We start from the raw sequence: 16,866 nt of genomic DNA, 5'->3' as shown, positions 1-16,866 counted from the left end.
TCCGCCCCATCTCCTTATTTGGTCTGTGCTTCCTGTCTTGTTTGTTTTCCCTCCATTTCTGCCTCCTCACCTGTTCCCTGTTATTGTCTCGTTGGTTTTGTCCAGTCCTCTGTCTCTCTGTTAATTGCTCTGTGTATTTCTACCCTCCTGTTTCTCTGTTCCTTGTCGGATCGTCTCTCTGTTTCTCCTTGTCTAGCCCAAGTCCTGTTTGTTGTAAGTCTAATTGTTAAGTTTGTGTTAAAATAAATCGTGTTTTGTCTGTAATTCTGCCTCTTGGAGTCTTGCACTTGGGTCCTCCTGCACAACCCTGACAGTACCGTCTCCTCCTGGAGGGAAGTCAGAGTTTGCTGGGTCCATTTCTGGTCGGATCGTACTGTCCGGGTTCAGTCAGAGAACAGCTCCATTCCTGACACAAAGCAGCTTTGGATGTAAGCCCAGCTGGCAGTAAGCTTTTCTGTCAGATGTTTGGTCAGATCTTTGGATTTGCTCTCAAAGTGGAGTTAACATTTCTTCACTTTTTATACTGTAAATCTGTGCACAAAATGTTTTTTTTTTTTTTTTTTTTTTTAAATAACTCTAACCAACTGCCATGCTGCCCAAGTTTCTTGGAACGTTTGCTAATTTCTTCGGACATAATCCTCTGAAAAGTTCTCCAAAGACTATTGAAAAACTTGACTGTCCACAGCAAGCCATGATGGGTCTCCCGGGCAACAGAATAGAATGCCCCCTCCATGCCTGAGTGACCACTTGCTCAGCCCTCCGTCACCAAGTCTCCAGGGTTGCCATAGTGATGTTAGTCACTTGGTGGTTGAGTCAGATAAATTTTTTTTTCCTTCTGTTATTTTCTCTTTGTGGTTCCTACAGTAGTCCCCCTCCAGGTCTCCACAGCCCCAGAAGAAGAGATGGTATAATTATGTTCTGTGATGACCAACGGCCACCTTAGAGGTTAACAAGAGAATGGACGAGACCTACCGGGACCAGGTGCATTGGCAGTGACAAACTGCTTTCAGACATAAGGTGTCAGGCACATCCCATACTGAGTGCCTGGAGTCCGAGGAACCATCTCTGTCCACATCCGAGACAGTGTCTACCTCCGCGAGTTCTCCTATGCTGGACAGCGATGCTGAAGGCAGTATGCGGCAATGAGTCAGTCGGTCTTGGGTACTGGTAATCTATTGTTTGTGTTGGCATTCTGAACTTCGCACAAAATATAACTATCAGCTGGCTTTTAATTCTGTTGAATCTAATGACATTCGTGTTCTTTCTCAAGTGTCAACCTGTCACTCACCGCGAGAAAGGCACGCACCGGGGCAGTGGTGGAGATGAAGGACCTGCTGACGGACCTTGATCGCGAGATGGATGACCGGGATCGGCGGAGGGCCTTGGAGAACCAGGAGCGTGAAGACCATGCTCGGCTCAACGCCCAAGAGGACTGGGCAAGGGAGAGCGCTCGGCTCAACGCCCAAGAGGACTGGGCAAGGGAGAGCGCTCGGCTCAACGAACGGCTCCTCGACCTCAACTTGCTCATGCAGGTGATCCAGAGGTTGCCAGTTCCGCAGGCCCATGGCCAGTACCCTTCTCATGATACAGCGTGGAGACAAGAGACCCGTTACCACCACGACAACGGACAGGGTCGATCGTGTGCAAAACTGAGCCTTCATGGGTTTATTCATGGCCTGTGCCATGTTGGGACCCTTTTGGACACATAGGACACTTTCTCCAGTAACGAATTCGATCACGACTACATTCATTTATGTAATCTCTTCAAATTGCTTCTATGTCACACTCCAATCTTTTATCTATGCTGCGGATGTTGTGGATGCAACGGAATACATGCTGTATTGTTACAACAACATTCAAGATGAGCACGCTGAGTTCACCGTGGGTATCCAATCTCTGCTGCCTGCCTGATCCGTCCTGCGCATTCAAGGAAGTGCTCTGAAAGAAAGCATCGATCTCTATGCCTATCATCTGTACCACACGTGTTAAATCACTTAACGGAACCATAGGTATGAATCGTGGAGCAACAACAATGTTGTTAGGAAGAAGTTGAACGGGAATGTCTTTGCGTCGAGTTATGCTGTTCACATCGACTTCGTCAATGTGCTGACTAACGATCCAATCCACAACATTTGTTTGTTGTTATTTGTAGGCTACAAGAGTAAACTGAACAAGAGCCAATAAGTAGCTTATTCTCACAGCTGTTTTTCTCGCCAAAACTGCACTGCAATAAAAGGCTGAAAGGCCTATGATCTATGATCACTCATACCATTCAATCACTTCCTTTTTCTGTTAAAATAACCATACACGACAACATCATTGTCTTAAATATCTTGTTTATTTGGAAGGAAGACAACCAGAGATGACTCGGTGAATGAATGAAATTCCCGCCTAACAGATCGGGCAGTGTCATAAATCGTTGTAAAGGATTATCATCTGTGCATGCGTGGAACGGATCGGGCAGGCGGCACAGATTGGGTACATATCCCGCCTCTTGCAAACTTGGGCCCTATGTCATATCCCACTCTCTGCAAGCCCCCATCCCTCACTCAACCACACAGAGATTCTGTTTATGTTCAAACGACACCTACGCACATGATGTCCGCATGTAAGCATCATGTCTAAGGATCGAACATCCGTTTGACAAAGCTCTGCACTATATGCAAATGACAACTGTCCCCAGTTTGGTGGACAGAACCCTTTAGGCCCAGTGTTCCCTCAAAGAAAATTACACGTTTTTCCAGGAAACAACATCCTCCTCCCATCAGCATCAACAAAGTGCCTGGGCATGGCAGAGGTCAGCCTTATCTTTGATACAAGCAGAGATCGTTTGGGCTTCTTACCGTCAGGGTCTGAGCAAACGTCTATGTTCAGGTAGTTTATGGGGACAGAGTTTGGAGACACATTCCCGATAATCCACAACGAAGAGCCATATTTAGAAATTTGTCTGAAAATGACTCTAGAGGTCTAGACAATCTTGCAATGGGACTGAATTTAAAAATGAATCACAGAGAATCCAAAAAATGAAAGAAAAATTGCCTTCCTGGAATGATAGTGGAGGGGTTGATATTTTGCTCGGATAGCAAGGTGAGCAGAACGCAGAGGCAGCAGTGCTGAGCAGCGAGCTGAAGAGTAATTGCCACACTGTGGGTTCACTTTCTCATCTTCTCCCCTCATTTTAAAAAGGGATGATCACAGAGGGGCGGTGGAGGAGGAAGGGAGGTCTGTGTGTTTGTGAGTGTGTAAAAGAGTGTGTGAGTGTGTGAGAGAGTGAGAGTGTGTGTGTGTATGTGTATGTTTGTGAGTCTGTAAAAGACTGTGTGTGTGTGTATGTGTTGTGTGTGTGTGTGTGTGTGTGTTTGTGTGGTTTGGAAGTGAGGAGACCTCTCCTGGCATAGTACATATCGCATCAACCAAAAATATCATCCATGTCTACAATAATCTTTGCCTCTACAATCTGGGCAATGAAATGACTTGAGCGAGATTGCCTCCATTGTTATGCAACATTGAAACTTTGCCGAGACAATCATCTGAGCCCATGGGGGTCTGAGTTCTAAAATCTGTCTTTTACGCCACACAATGTGAGCCAGCGGATGTGGGGAGCACAATTGATTTCACAGAACCCTTCAGGCACACTGCAGAAAATACCTGCAGATTTTATAGGGGACATGATTACCAATGGTGTGTCTTCCTAGTGATTGCCATGGCAATGGCTCCCCAACCAATCCCATGCTTTTCAGCCTGTGTCAGAGCGGGGGAGATGTGTAGGCACGTGCACATGGAAACACACACACACACACAGGTACAGTATCCATACTCTTTGAAGTGTGGTCTGGAAATGGATTTTTAACTGTTGTCATACAGTACCTAACCTGAAGCACTATGAGTGGGTGTATTGGTTTTTGGGACCGTAACCATAATCAAATCTAATTAAGATAATACAAAAAAGTATAATGAATAGCCTAATTTTAGAAAATAAGGACATTTTATACAGCAAAACAGGCTCTATGTAACGTTAGCTCAGTACATAGCTTCATTTGAATTACATTAGATAATATTAAAGCCAATTTACAAACTTTTTTCTGAAAAAGAAAGGAAAATTAAATTAGAGCTCTGTACAACATATAATGCAAAATCAAGTTCTATATTATATAGTGTACTAGAATGTGACCCCAACATGTCAACCAACAAACCAGATGTTGCTTTTGTAGCTGTTCATACGAGTATATCCAAAGTATGAATTTCATGGAAGTACCATGGAGACCACTTAAACATGTGCAGCGCATAGATACCTGGTGTGAAAAAAGAATGGAAACAAAGACATGAAGCAGTAGTATAGCAAGGTACATAAGATGATGGGAGTCAATTAAAGCAACACAATGTAGTTTGTTTACTTTTAAATAACAGCTTCAAACTCATTCTTGTGCCACACTCACTTATGATGAGAATGAAGTCTCTGACTGCCAAAGCATGAACGCTTGATATTGCACTTTGTAACGTTGATGATTGGGTAGGATCATGACCCCTTTTGTCGGTTTTTGACAAACTGGGTACCGTCTTAGTCAGTGCTTAATTTGTTAATTTGTAAAGTGGGAGGTGCCGGAGCGCAAAGGGGGGGTGGATCCGGCAAAACTCAACAACAAACATACCTGCGTACATAGCTCTGACTAAAAAAAACTAAACAACGCGGTGTGTACACCAGGGCAATGTTTATTAACTTCAGAACTTGCAACACACTGCACTGCATGGGTGTAACATGTAAAAAAAAAAAAACATATAGGCTATAGTATGCTATATATTGCAATGATGACCACCCAGTAATCAATAATCAACTAGACACATAATATGACACAGAGAGGTAGCGTGAGACACAAACACTCACGCGCGCACACAGACCGGGAAAACAGGAGATACAGGGGAACCAACAAAACAGTCCAACGGGGCTAATAGCCTCGGCACTAAAGTATGCTATATATTGCAATGATGACCACCCACACCCAGTGATCAATGATCAACTAGATACAGCGTGGAAGCGCGATTTCTTCCTACCGTAGCCTAGGCCTACTTGTCCAAAATGGCCCATAGCAGCATCCAGACCCCCGGCCTCCATTACCCTGCTTCTTTTTCTACACCTATGTCCTTTAGAAATCCATGACCTCACGTAAGGAAAGGGGTTGAACCGGGCAAGCGGCGGGCCGACAAGGCAAATGGGGAGGAGATGGTGAGCCCTGATGACATTCCGCGGGCTATCGATGCAAAACTGCTGGCAGAGCGTCTCAACTTCTCTCTCCCCAAACAGCGCGTCACCCTCCTGTGACCAATATTGTGGATAAAGCACTTTCAAATCCTCGATTAGCTTGTTGTATCCTGTTTGGTCTTTCCCCTATTTCTAAAGACTAATAAGAAAGATATCAACATTGAACACTACAAAAAGTAAATTATTTATTTTTCGTTTAGGCGATTTATTTTTTATATTGACTTAATTGACGGATCCAATAAAAAAGGTTCCGGATCCAATGTCGGAGGTGCCGGAACATGTTCCGGCGTGTTCCGGCTCAAATTAAGCCCTGGTCTTAGTGCTAAATGGTGTTGAATATTGGCACCAAAGGGCATAGATATCAATTCTCTCATTGTGTTTCTCTAGGCTAATTGTTCCAGCTCAGTTCATGATGAATCTTGTGAACAGCTGACTGCTGAACGTTATGCTGTATTGAGTCTCGTGCATCAGAGTTATAAATGCTAATATTACAGCTGTGGAACTCAAAGCACATACGTTTCTAGACCAAGACCATAATGTATTCTGTATTTGTCACTTCAAGACACATCTGTACAAGTTCTATGAAGCTACTTTAGTTCTAGGATTTAGCCTAGCATACATCATTTTTCACGTTGCCTAGAGATTTACAAGTTTAGATCAGTTAGTAGTGAGCTATTATAGGGTCGAACCAATGTATGAACCAATTTACAACGAGTACTCCATACATACATCTATACATCGATCACATAAACACACACACACCCACACACAGGGATGGATTAATGCACGGGCCTACCGGGCCCAGGCCCAGGGGCCCATGGGGTCAGGGGGCCCTGAAGCCCAAGCTTTTGCATGGAATCATTGCCTCAATATTAACAAATCAGGATGTAGGCTATGAATCTGATTGAATTTAGTATTGGCCATCCCCAAAATGCACCAGAATACAGGAAATCACATCAAACAAATTAAAACATTTCTGGGGGAGGGCCCCCAAACCCCCCCTCCCACATATGTGACAATTACATTACATTTAGCAGACACTTCTTGACCAAAGTGACTTACATATGTCAGCTATATTACAAGGGATCACATTGTCCCCGGAGCAACTTGGGGTTAAGTGCCTTGCTCAAGGACACAACGGTGGAAGCCGGGAATTGAACCGACAACTTGCACACACACACACACAACGGAAGTTGAGCGCTGGTGCCTAAATTGAGTGTTAGTCTGTCATCTGTCCAGGCAGAGAATGGCTCTTCATTAGACATTAAGTCTAATGCCCCAAAAGTACTCCTTTGGAAATTGGCAGTTTTGTGTATGTGTGTGTGAGTGTGACAGAGAGATGGGGGGGAGAGAGCGAGAGAGAGAGAGTATGTATCGGCAGCATTCCTCTGGGCTGGTGGAGTTTTTTCTGTGTGTGTGTGTGTGTGTGTGTGTGTAGGCTAATTCTTCAATTATTCCTCTAGTCTAGACTGATGGAGTTAGATGTTTGTTTATGTCCTTTAGGCAGGTGAGCGTGCTTGTGCATGTGTGTGTGTGTGAGAGAGAGAGAGAGAGCGAGAGAGAGAGAGTTCAATCAGGTTATGGCACATCGCTGTAAATCATATCAGAGCTGAAGCGCAGGCTGCCTTCTGTTGCTCAGCAGCACAGCACCGAGCAGTAGATGGGAGGAGAGTCTCTGTCTGGATGAGAGAGGGGGAAACAGAGGGTTTGGGTTGGTTTCGCTGTATAGTATGTGCGTAATAGGTACTATACAGGTGTGTGTGAGTGTGAGTCTGTTTGTCAGTGTCTATGTGTGTGTCTGTGCTTTAGTGTGTGTCCTTGGTAAGTGTGTGAGAGAGAATGTGTGGGTGAAAGTTAAGTGTGTGAATATAAGTGTGTACAGTACCGAAGCCAGTCAAATCTTCTGTGTGTGTATACAATGAGTGTGTGTGTGTATGTGTGTGTGTGTGTGAGAGAAAGAGAGAGAGTGTGTGTGTGAGTGTGTGTGTGAGCTCGTGTTGGGTGTGTGTGCGTGTGTATGAAAGTCATTTAGCTCTCTGATAAGCATCCGGAATCTTTGAGACCGGCTCCCTGGACAGTCTGAATAAAACACCAATCTCGTGACAGCCCATTGACTGACCGGGGGATTTCACCGCAGGAATGTGTTGATGGCTTCCCATTGGCCAGTGGAGGTATTGATATGTTGGGGATGGCCTAAAGGGTCGGGGGGGGGGGGGGGGCTTTCAGTCAGTGATGGGTAGAGGTATGAGCTCTAAGCCCCTGACACTTCATCCTGTGTGTGTGTTGGGAGGCATGTAGGGCCAAGGGGGCACAATACCTCTTTATTATTTTTTATTACATTTTACTGAAACGGAAGGGCAGGTTTTTCTGGGGAAACATTTTTTTCCATCAGTGTTCGTGTGTGTGTGTGTGTGTGAGAGAGAGAGAGAGACAGAGAGAGAGAGCACAACAGTGTACCTGAGTAAACAGAGGGATGAGGAGGGCTCTGTCCTCGTCACCAGAGGCTAGCGTTTCAGCAGAGCTGGGCTAAATGCAAACCTTGGTAAATGCCAGTGGTCCCTCCCAGCTAAACAGTGACAAAGCAACACACCACACTGCACTGGCATGAAAACATACACATATGCACAGCACTAAAACACACACACACACACACACACACAGAGTAACAGGATCAGGAATGTTATTTTCTCACATGTTTCCATATTAAGAACCTTGATTTTTTTAAATTGCAGTGTATCTTGACACTAGAGATGTTATACAAAGCATGTTGGCAAAGTGTCTAGATAGATAGATAGATAGATAGATAGATACTTTATTGATCCCCAGGGGAAATTCAAGGTCTCAGCAGCATACAGACAACACACATGTCTATTGTAATAATGCACTTATAAGGATTTGTTTTTGCAAAACAATGCACCTTTAAACCTTTCAGACCAATGTGATGATGTCTCTTGTCATGTGTGAAGGGGTGTTGTCATTGTCAGAGCAAACTGAAGAATGCAGCGGTTCACAGTCAATAAATGAGAGAGACGAGAAGAGCAGGAGATGAGACGAGAGGAGAGGAGGAGAGGAGAAGAGAAGAGAGGAGAGGGCACATCAGCCAAGGAGAGAGGAGGTGCAGAGAATGAGAGAAGGTAGAGTGGGGTTGTCCTATGTTCCCAAGATCTCATATTCTCAAAATGTATATCCACACACACACACACACACAAACACACAGGGAACGTAACACCACTCCTATAAAAACGACATAATGGGAACAGGGTGCTCTCCCAGGGTTCTATGTTACTCAGAGTTCTATGTTGCTCAGAGTCCTGTTCCCAATGTTCTTTAGTGCAGAATGGGAACCTGAAAAGAAGAGGTAGAGATATACATGCTGTGAACAATATAAAGCATTTTGGCTAGCCATTAGTTGCTTTTAAATTGGGCAATTAGTACAAATACTTGACTTGAAAATTACTTGTCTAAATAACAGGACATCTGACATAATAAGCTTCAATAACTGAGAGCAAAGGCAGAAAATGTCATAATAGAAGAAGTCAAGTGTGTGAGAAATATGCTTAAGGATCATTTTGGTTTCTAATGTCATAATGAGAGTCATTTACCAACTTAAATTGGCAGACTATCTTATGAAGTAGAGAAAAGCAAAGGAGAAAACCTATGCACAGTGATTAAAGAAAAGGAGAAAAGAACAGACTGGGGGATGAGAGAATGAAAGAAAGAGAGCAGCAAAATAGCAAAAGGTGAAAGAAAGAAGAAAGCAAGCTTTTGGGATAATGTCTGTCTCTAATTTCCAGATAACTACTGTACAAGCTTAAGTGGGTAGCTTGACAAGGGGAAAGAGAGAATGTGTGTTTGAAGAGTAGTGAAGGAAAAGAGGGAAGAGAGACGAGAGGATCGAGGGATAGCAATAGAACAAGCAGAAGAAAGAGAGATGCGGTAGGGAGAGGATAAGAAGGAGATGGGGATGGCAAGACACCAGAGGAGAGAGAGATGAAGGGTTAGCAAGCACACAGCACACCGTGTTATCTGTAATAAGTGCACTTAGCACTGGTTGAAAAGGTGAGGCCCACAAAGGGCAGAGCGAGCGAGGCAGTGGGAAGGTAAAATAACATAATCACCGTCGATGGCAAGGACGTGACCCTCAGTCAATCGAGGCGCCTCAACCACCACAAGAATGAGAAAGACCATCTGTCATTAACACCATACTTTATTGATTGAGGATGCAAAAAACAGACAAGTCAATAGCGTGTTTCAGTGGGATATGGGTTATAAAGTTAATGAATACCCTCCCAAAAAAGAAAAGCAGAAAACAACACTTCTTCGACGGCTGATTAAAAAAAACAATACCATCACCAGCTAAAATCAATTTCTTCTGTTTGGAGTGAAAATGACTATCAGAAGGAGTACTCAGCCTTCACAAGACTTCAGGCACATTGACACAACACATCGTTGCTAATCCAAAAACAGGCACTGTTGAGACCAAAAAAGAAAATCCACTGATAAATGGAAAGGAGGGGAAAAATGAATAAAACAAAATAACCCTATTTACATTTGAAGAGAGATCTGGACCACGTGGTATCTCTATTGGTGGGTGATCTGGGGAAGAGAACTGCATCAAGTACATTGGATAGGCACTTCATTTCTGATGACCTGCCTAGATTTGGCACTCTCTCTCTCTCTCTCTCACACACACACACACACACACACACACCATTCTCATTGGCGGTATGGATATTGAAATTAATCTGATTAATCTATAGCCTCGTCTCCCTCTCCTCAACTAAACGTCACCCCCCCACCAGACCCCAACCACTTTGCACTCCCACGCACTCCAATCAGCCAACCATGGAGACATTCGCCCACTCTCCACCTACACAGACCCCTTTCTCCCTTCCCAAACACAGGCTATTTAACCTTTTTATCTCCCCCAGTCAACCCCCTCTCTCCCTATCCAAATCACAGACAGGGAGTTGCCCCTTCCACATACTCAACCACACCACACCACACCACACCCCCACCTCCAAACAATAGACATGGTCTTTTCCCTCACATTCAGTGAAGAAGCCGTTTCCATTTGTCTTTCAAACACAGAGCTCCTCTTGGCCCTCAGTCTGTACCAGACAACATACTCAACCCTAACCCACCCACAACCTACACCGCAGCCGAGACCATAGACAGGACTTTTTCCGTAACATCCAACGAGGAAGCCAATTCAATCTTTCATTTTTGAATGCAACTCTCTCTCTCTCTTGCCAGGCAACCCCCCTCTCCCCAGGCTGGTGCTAATTGCGGGCTTTTAGGGTGGAGGGGATGGGGCAGAGGGGCTCTCGGCTCTCTCTCCTCGCTGGCCACCTCAGGGGCATTTAATACCTGCACTTTGTCTCTTTTAAATAAGCGCTATAAATAGGAGCGGGATGAGCCTTAATCAATGCACCAGGAAACCATGAACAACAGCCCTGGTTGACCACACACTACTCCTGTGTGTGTGTGTGTGAGTGAGTGTGTGTGAGAGAGAGAGAGAGAGAGAGAGAGAGAGCATTTCTAATTGTGTTTCTAATCTTGTCTGCAGTGAAAGCTGCTGACCAGTCTGAAGTGTGTGTGCACACAGGGTCAGTGGGGGAGCAAGGATTGATTGCACACTGAAACACCCACAAGCCCTGACTGAGCAGCGAATGGCACAGGGCCAAAATAATTCACCATTATCACCATCTCCTAACACTACCACCTCCACAAACCCCACTGCCCTCCACCCAAACACATACACACACACACACACGTATCTCATCATACTTGTCTCTAGGAGAAAAGATCTCTTCTGCTTGCTGGCACTGTTGAATGTTTATCACTGAAAGTCAGAGGGTTGCCTGCACTAATACAAAAGCTACCTTCCCAATCCCTTTAGGCATTTAACAGTGATGTGGGAGGGGAGCAACTATGTGACTCCATTTTAAGAAGCCTCTTTTATATCCATTGAGTGACTTCTTCAGGTATTAAATGTGCACTTAAAGCAATTTCCTTTTTCCAGAATGAAAATGCTTAAGTCATCAGGGCACAGTGAATCATTAAGCTTAACTGTAATTCTTCACTGTAACAATATCTTGAATTCCATAATTAAAGCAATCATTCATCTGAATAACAGCAGGAACACTGTACAAAGGTCACATTTGGCGGCATTTTATCGCAATGGTATGAGCTTAGAATCATAGCCTACAGGAAGACCTGTCATTTTTAGTGGTAACAAATGCCAGGAATTTGTGCTTCGTCAAAGAACCAATCACAACATAGTTGGCTACTTGACAAAAAAAGGGGGGAAACCTGGTTCTACATGGAAACATCTTTGTTTTCCCTTTGACTTTTGCTAGCAACTCACAATGTCAAAATTAACTACCACGTTTGTGCCCATAACTTACACCAGCTAAGATAATGTAGATGTACATAATCACCTGCCCTACTGCCAGAGGTAGGCCTAATTAATGAGGAAAATATAACAAAATCATTGGGCTTTTAATTAATGTGCTTCAGAACTCTCATTTGTTTGACATTGACATTCCTTCCAAACTTTGTGAGAGGTGAGGCCAGGAAATGTGCAGCTGAACCAATATCGCTGGAGATCTAATAGAGAAGGTATTAGAACCCAGTGATGTAGCACAAAGATGTTTAGAAAACGAGAAGACCACGTGACGGCAACGTACAGCAGAATCACCATGAGCCTTGTGAACCAACACATACTATTAAACACACACAAACAACACACACACACGCACACACACACACACACACATACGTGTAAAAACACACATGCATTCTAATGCCCACACACACGTGCATATAATTAAGTACAACAATTTAGTCCATCAGTCAATGTGCCTAGACTTACGTCGATACATTACGTGTTTCATACAGCTTACAGAAACACAGGAATACAAAATTTAACAAACTTTTGCTACAGACTAATATAATATAATATAATACAATATAATATAATATGATATAGTATAATAGAATCAATTATAACATTTCTTTGTCTATAAATACACAAAAAGATTGACAAAATACTCATTTTTAACTGAATGTGACAATGTGAAGGCTACAAAGAGAGGAGGAGAGTTGGGGAGAGGGGCTGGAGCCGGCAGAATCTGGCTACACAGTGATACTAAAGTGCCGCTTATTTTTTTCGTTTCTCGAGTTAGCTGCTGAAACCAGTGAAGCACGCATCTGCATGAGGGACTGTGGGGCTTCAAAGTCCTCTTTTTCTATCCCCACAAAAAACTGCATCAAAAACACGGTTTTCAGTCCGTTCAGGGAAACAGCTGCCTTTTTCTGCATTCAGCGATTCCCTGAATGAGATGTAGGGAACACAGAAGCAATAATCATGCGCAGAGGGGAGGGGAAGAGCTACAGAGTGGAAAGAAGAAAGAGATGTGGGAGAGAGGGGATCAGAGATAAGGAGAGAGAGAGAGAGAGAGAGAGAAAGGAAGAGAGAGGGGGAGAGAGAGACTGTGTGAAAGAGAAAGGAGAGTGGAGGAGTTAAAAGTATGGTCATTCTTTCTCCAAGTTCTTGTCCTCTGATGATGCAGGCCCTCCCTCTTTCTCCGTTTCCAAAGTTATCAGAAAAGCCAGATAGGCTCCATGTCCATCAACAGTTCTATAGTTGCCCACAAACATGGCTCACGTTTTGTGCAGCCTGCAGCTCTCCCCCTGGACATCAGACAAAAGCTGCTGCTGTGATCTCTGATCTGGCCGTTCAGCTGCGGCGCTCAGATGAAAAGGCTGCAGGCGATTATCAGAAAAGTGCCGTAGCATCATTAAAAGATCAAATAAAATCAAAGCAGCCCTCAATATGCTGTGTCTCTCTCTTTCTTACACACACACACACACACACACACACACACACACAAACACACACACACACACACACACAACACACACACACACATACACACACACACAACACACACACACACACACAGACAGACACACACACACACACACACTCACACACACACTCACACAAAGAGGAACAAACACACACAGGTTCATGACACCACACCTTACACACATCATGGCACAAGTTAGTCGTCCTCTTTTCTCTATCTCCTCTCTCTCTCTCTCTCTCTCTCTCTCTCTCTCTCTCTGACCCTCTCTCTTTGTTGGGCTTTCCTGGTGGTGGTGGCATTCTCACATTAAAACCCTTAGAGCCCGGCCAGCAGCTCCCTGAGTGGAACGGTGCGCTCGCCCAGCAGGACGTCCCTCTTGAGGCTGGTGCCCTTGTTGACCACCTTCATCTTGATGGCCAGGCTCTTGACCTGGCTGACAGGCAGTGCATCGAAGAAGAAGTCTTCGTTGAAGACTGGGTTGCGGCTGTTCTTGATGATGGTGCTGCGCTGCTTCTGCAGCTTGCCCGGTTGCAGGTAGAGTGTCACACAGCAGTTGATGCTCTTGGCGTCCACGTGCTGGTCGTACAGGTCCTCGGCCGCCAGTAAACGCACCCGCAGACGAGCCGCCTCCACGTCGTAGTCCGTGCAGAGCCGCAGCGCGCCGCCCTTGTGAAGGTTGACCGTGTGCTGGGTCAGCCGCTCGGAGGTCCCGCCACCGGCCCTGCGGGCGCCGAAGGCAGGCGAGGGCGGGCAGCGGAAGCGTCTCGGAACGTTTGGGCTGGTCTCCACGGAGCTGCACTCGTCGGTGGAGAGCGAGCTGTGGCGGGCGACAGCGCGCTTGGCACGCACCACCTTGGCTGTGGCGTCCTGCGTGAACATCTTTAGGAGCGAGGCAGAGCGCGAGAGCAGCGGCGAGTTGAACGGCGAGGAGTCGGCCGACGAGCAAGTGTCGCTCTCGCCGCCGCTGAAGTAGCGGTACGGGTTGTGGCCGTGGCCGCCCGGCCCGCCGCAGTCGCTGGGGTTGAGGTGCGTGGCGCCCTGGCCCGTGGAGCGCCGCTGCGTGTTGGGCGACGTGAGCGGGCTGGTGGGGTCGCTGTGGAAGAGTGACTCCTTGCGCCGCGTGTGCGGGCTCTCCATCAGCGTGGTGAAGCCATAGGAGGTCTGGGCCTTGGGCACGTAGGGCAGAGACATGGCCGTCTGGGAATGGGGGTCCGCGTTAGTGGTCAGGTCACCATTGTCGGTCGACGCCAGCTCGTCAGCGCTCTCCACCTGAATGATGTGGCGGTTGGCTGCCTTCAGGAGGTTCTTGGTGTCTCCAGCGAGCCGGTTGAGGAGGCGCGGGCTCCGCGGGCTCCCCTTGGGCGTCTTGCTGCAGATGACCTGCTCCGAGATGGAGGGCCGCAGCCCGGGATTGCGCGGCTGCGGCTCAGGGGTCTCGGCCTCGGGTGGGCAGCACACCAGCTTGGGTGGGATGAAGAAGTCCGGGATCTTGTCCGGCGTCAGCACATTGCTGTACGGTGTTGCCGGCTTCTCCTGCCGCTCAGCAGCTGACTGCAACTGCCGGCTCTCCACCGAGCCACGTATCTTCTCCAGCAGCCACATGGGATTCAGTGCCTTGGAGACCTGAGGGGGCCCAGACACATCGATCAGCTCATTGATTAATTACATCAATTAATTAGGGCCTCTGTGTTCTCTTAGGGTCAGCCTGACAGTTGCCCAGGAAACATAATCAGCTGCTATAGCAACACAAAGAAGGGTGGAGTTTCTTAAAATCTTTTAAAAGCTAATTGATTTATCCTTAGATTGGATTCAACCTGCACCATGTTGGACGGTTTTAATCATATTTTCAATATTGGTTTGATACTCTCTTCTGTGCTAAGGAGGAGCAACTGAAATTAATCAATATAGGATCGAATAGGTAGTTTTAAAATGGATTTTACTATGCACCTTGCAGACTACAGACTATTTTTATCTGCAGGAAGACTAGAGCAGTTAACATTTTCAATTTCACCATGATAAATTTAATAGGACAAGGAAGTTCAGCTTCACCAACATATTTGCATATACCTCGGGCGTTTTCATTTTACTACTAGTGGGAATGATGACACGTTTATTATACATCAAACCAATGTCTCCTCATAAGATTTCAGAGGCAAAATCAACCAAACACACGAGAAAAATATTAAGAATTAGGCGGTTGTTGATCTTCAAATCTGTAAAGTTTTCATTTACTTATTTCGCGAAAAAAGGGTTGATTTCGGTAGCACACTCGCCAACCTCCTGTTTTCCACTGTTTTCAGAACACATTCGGCGCAGTATTTGCCATGGGAGTGGACGGAGACCGGAGGTTACATAAACAGTTTAACCACTAGTTCATTACATTCACAGTCATTCACAGGAAATAATCCCTGTACCTCTCAGAGAAGCTAAAACCTCTTTATAAAAGCCCGAACTTCTAGCCACAATAGGAATGTAAAAATACATTCTTAGGGTCGTTATAAAATAGCCTATGCAGAAAGCAGAAAACAAAACAAAAGAAAACCAAAGTTCACAATTAACCTTTCATCAATTACAAATTGTACGAAACAGTATAAAAAATGATGCAGTACTAAAATTGAAGACTATAGATCATTCTGCATTGGTTTCATGTAAACTAGTTAACCATACATTGCAAAAGTTCTCGTAAAGCACTGTTTTTCCAATGAGTGCACCTGTTGAGTTGTCAACGCTAAACTTACTGTAGAGCAGAAATCGCTTTAGGTCCACACAGAAAACCACCAGATTTCGCATGAATTTCTGTGCGTAGTCTCTTCACCGTGTCACCACCTCTCCTCTATTGCTTTAGTCCTAGACAGGAACGCGACGGTGGTCGGAGGAGAAAACCTACTTGGCGTTTATATCCCTAGCCCCCCGCGCGCCGTGTTTACTTAAGGCAGCCAATGAGAGACTGCTGAGGCTCGTGCGCATCCCCACAATTAATTAGGTTGTTTTTTTTGCGTCCACTATGAAAAAGGAAACATTAAAGTTTGTATGTTGAACTATTTAACTACTATTTTTAAATCTAACTGCAAAGAAAAAACAGTGACATTACCAACTGTAAAGACAATAGCCATTCGCTGGCACACTCCAGTGTGCTGACAGGACCCTTCTATCAAGTCCCATGTCTTTAAATGCATGATTAATATTTTGACTACTATCAACTTGCCTTGTCTTTTTTCCTGCTTAACAGATATCACGAATGCGCTCTGCTCTGTGCATGACTGTAGACTAACTCAGATTTAACAGTTGGTATCCGTGGAAACGTGAAATAGGCTGCAACGCAGTGACTTTGCTCAGAAGCCGAAAAGTCTGGTCAAGTCTGAATAATAATAATAATAATATAAAACACGCGACTCTGTATGCAGACAATAAGCTTAAGTTTATGAGGGGAGCGGCAATGACATAATTGTATATGTAAATATATATCTCATTTTCAGTAGCCTATTGCTCACACACGAAGAAAGCAATCACCTCCCTCTTGGCAAATTTGCCCCATCATCACAAATATTTGCCTTAGCATAGCCTGATCAAATACACTAGCCTACCTATTGTCTCTGTGAAATTGAGCCTACTGGATCTGTTATGAACTGAGCATCATGTTCACCTCATTTGGGAAACCATTTTTCCTGGATCTAGTTTATGGTTACGACTGCTCGCTAGCTCCCCCCCCCCCCTCTCTCTCTCTCTCTCACT

General features: G+C 45.2%; 1 protein-coding gene across 1 annotated transcript; it reads right to left on the bottom strand.

The window, feature by feature from the left end:
- Positions 1 to 9,446: 9,446 nt before the first annotated feature.
- Positions 9,447 to 16,165, bottom strand: LOC121708892 (C2 calcium-dependent domain-containing protein 4C). The gene is made up of 3 exons (XM_042091837.1): positions 15,873 to 16,165; positions 13,440 to 14,757; positions 9,447 to 13,027 (listed from the first exon to the last, which is right to left on the bottom strand). Exon 2 carries the CDS (start codon positions 14,734 to 14,736, stop codon positions 13,450 to 13,452), a length of 1,287 nt encoding a protein of 428 aa, XP_041947771.1. The 5' UTR covers positions 14,737 to 14,757; positions 15,873 to 16,165; the 3' UTR covers positions 9,447 to 13,027; positions 13,440 to 13,449.
- Between the last annotated feature and the right edge of the window lie 701 nt (positions 16,166 to 16,866).

Source organism: Alosa sapidissima, chromosome 1 (assembly GCF_018492685.1).
Source record: "Alosa sapidissima isolate fAloSap1 chromosome 1, fAloSap1.pri, whole genome shotgun sequence".
In the NCBI taxonomy this organism is placed as follows: Eukaryota; Metazoa; Chordata; class Actinopteri; order Clupeiformes; family Clupeidae; genus Alosa; species Alosa sapidissima.
Note: the sequence above shows the minus strand (reverse complement) of the source record. Positions and strands in the feature narration are given on the sequence as shown.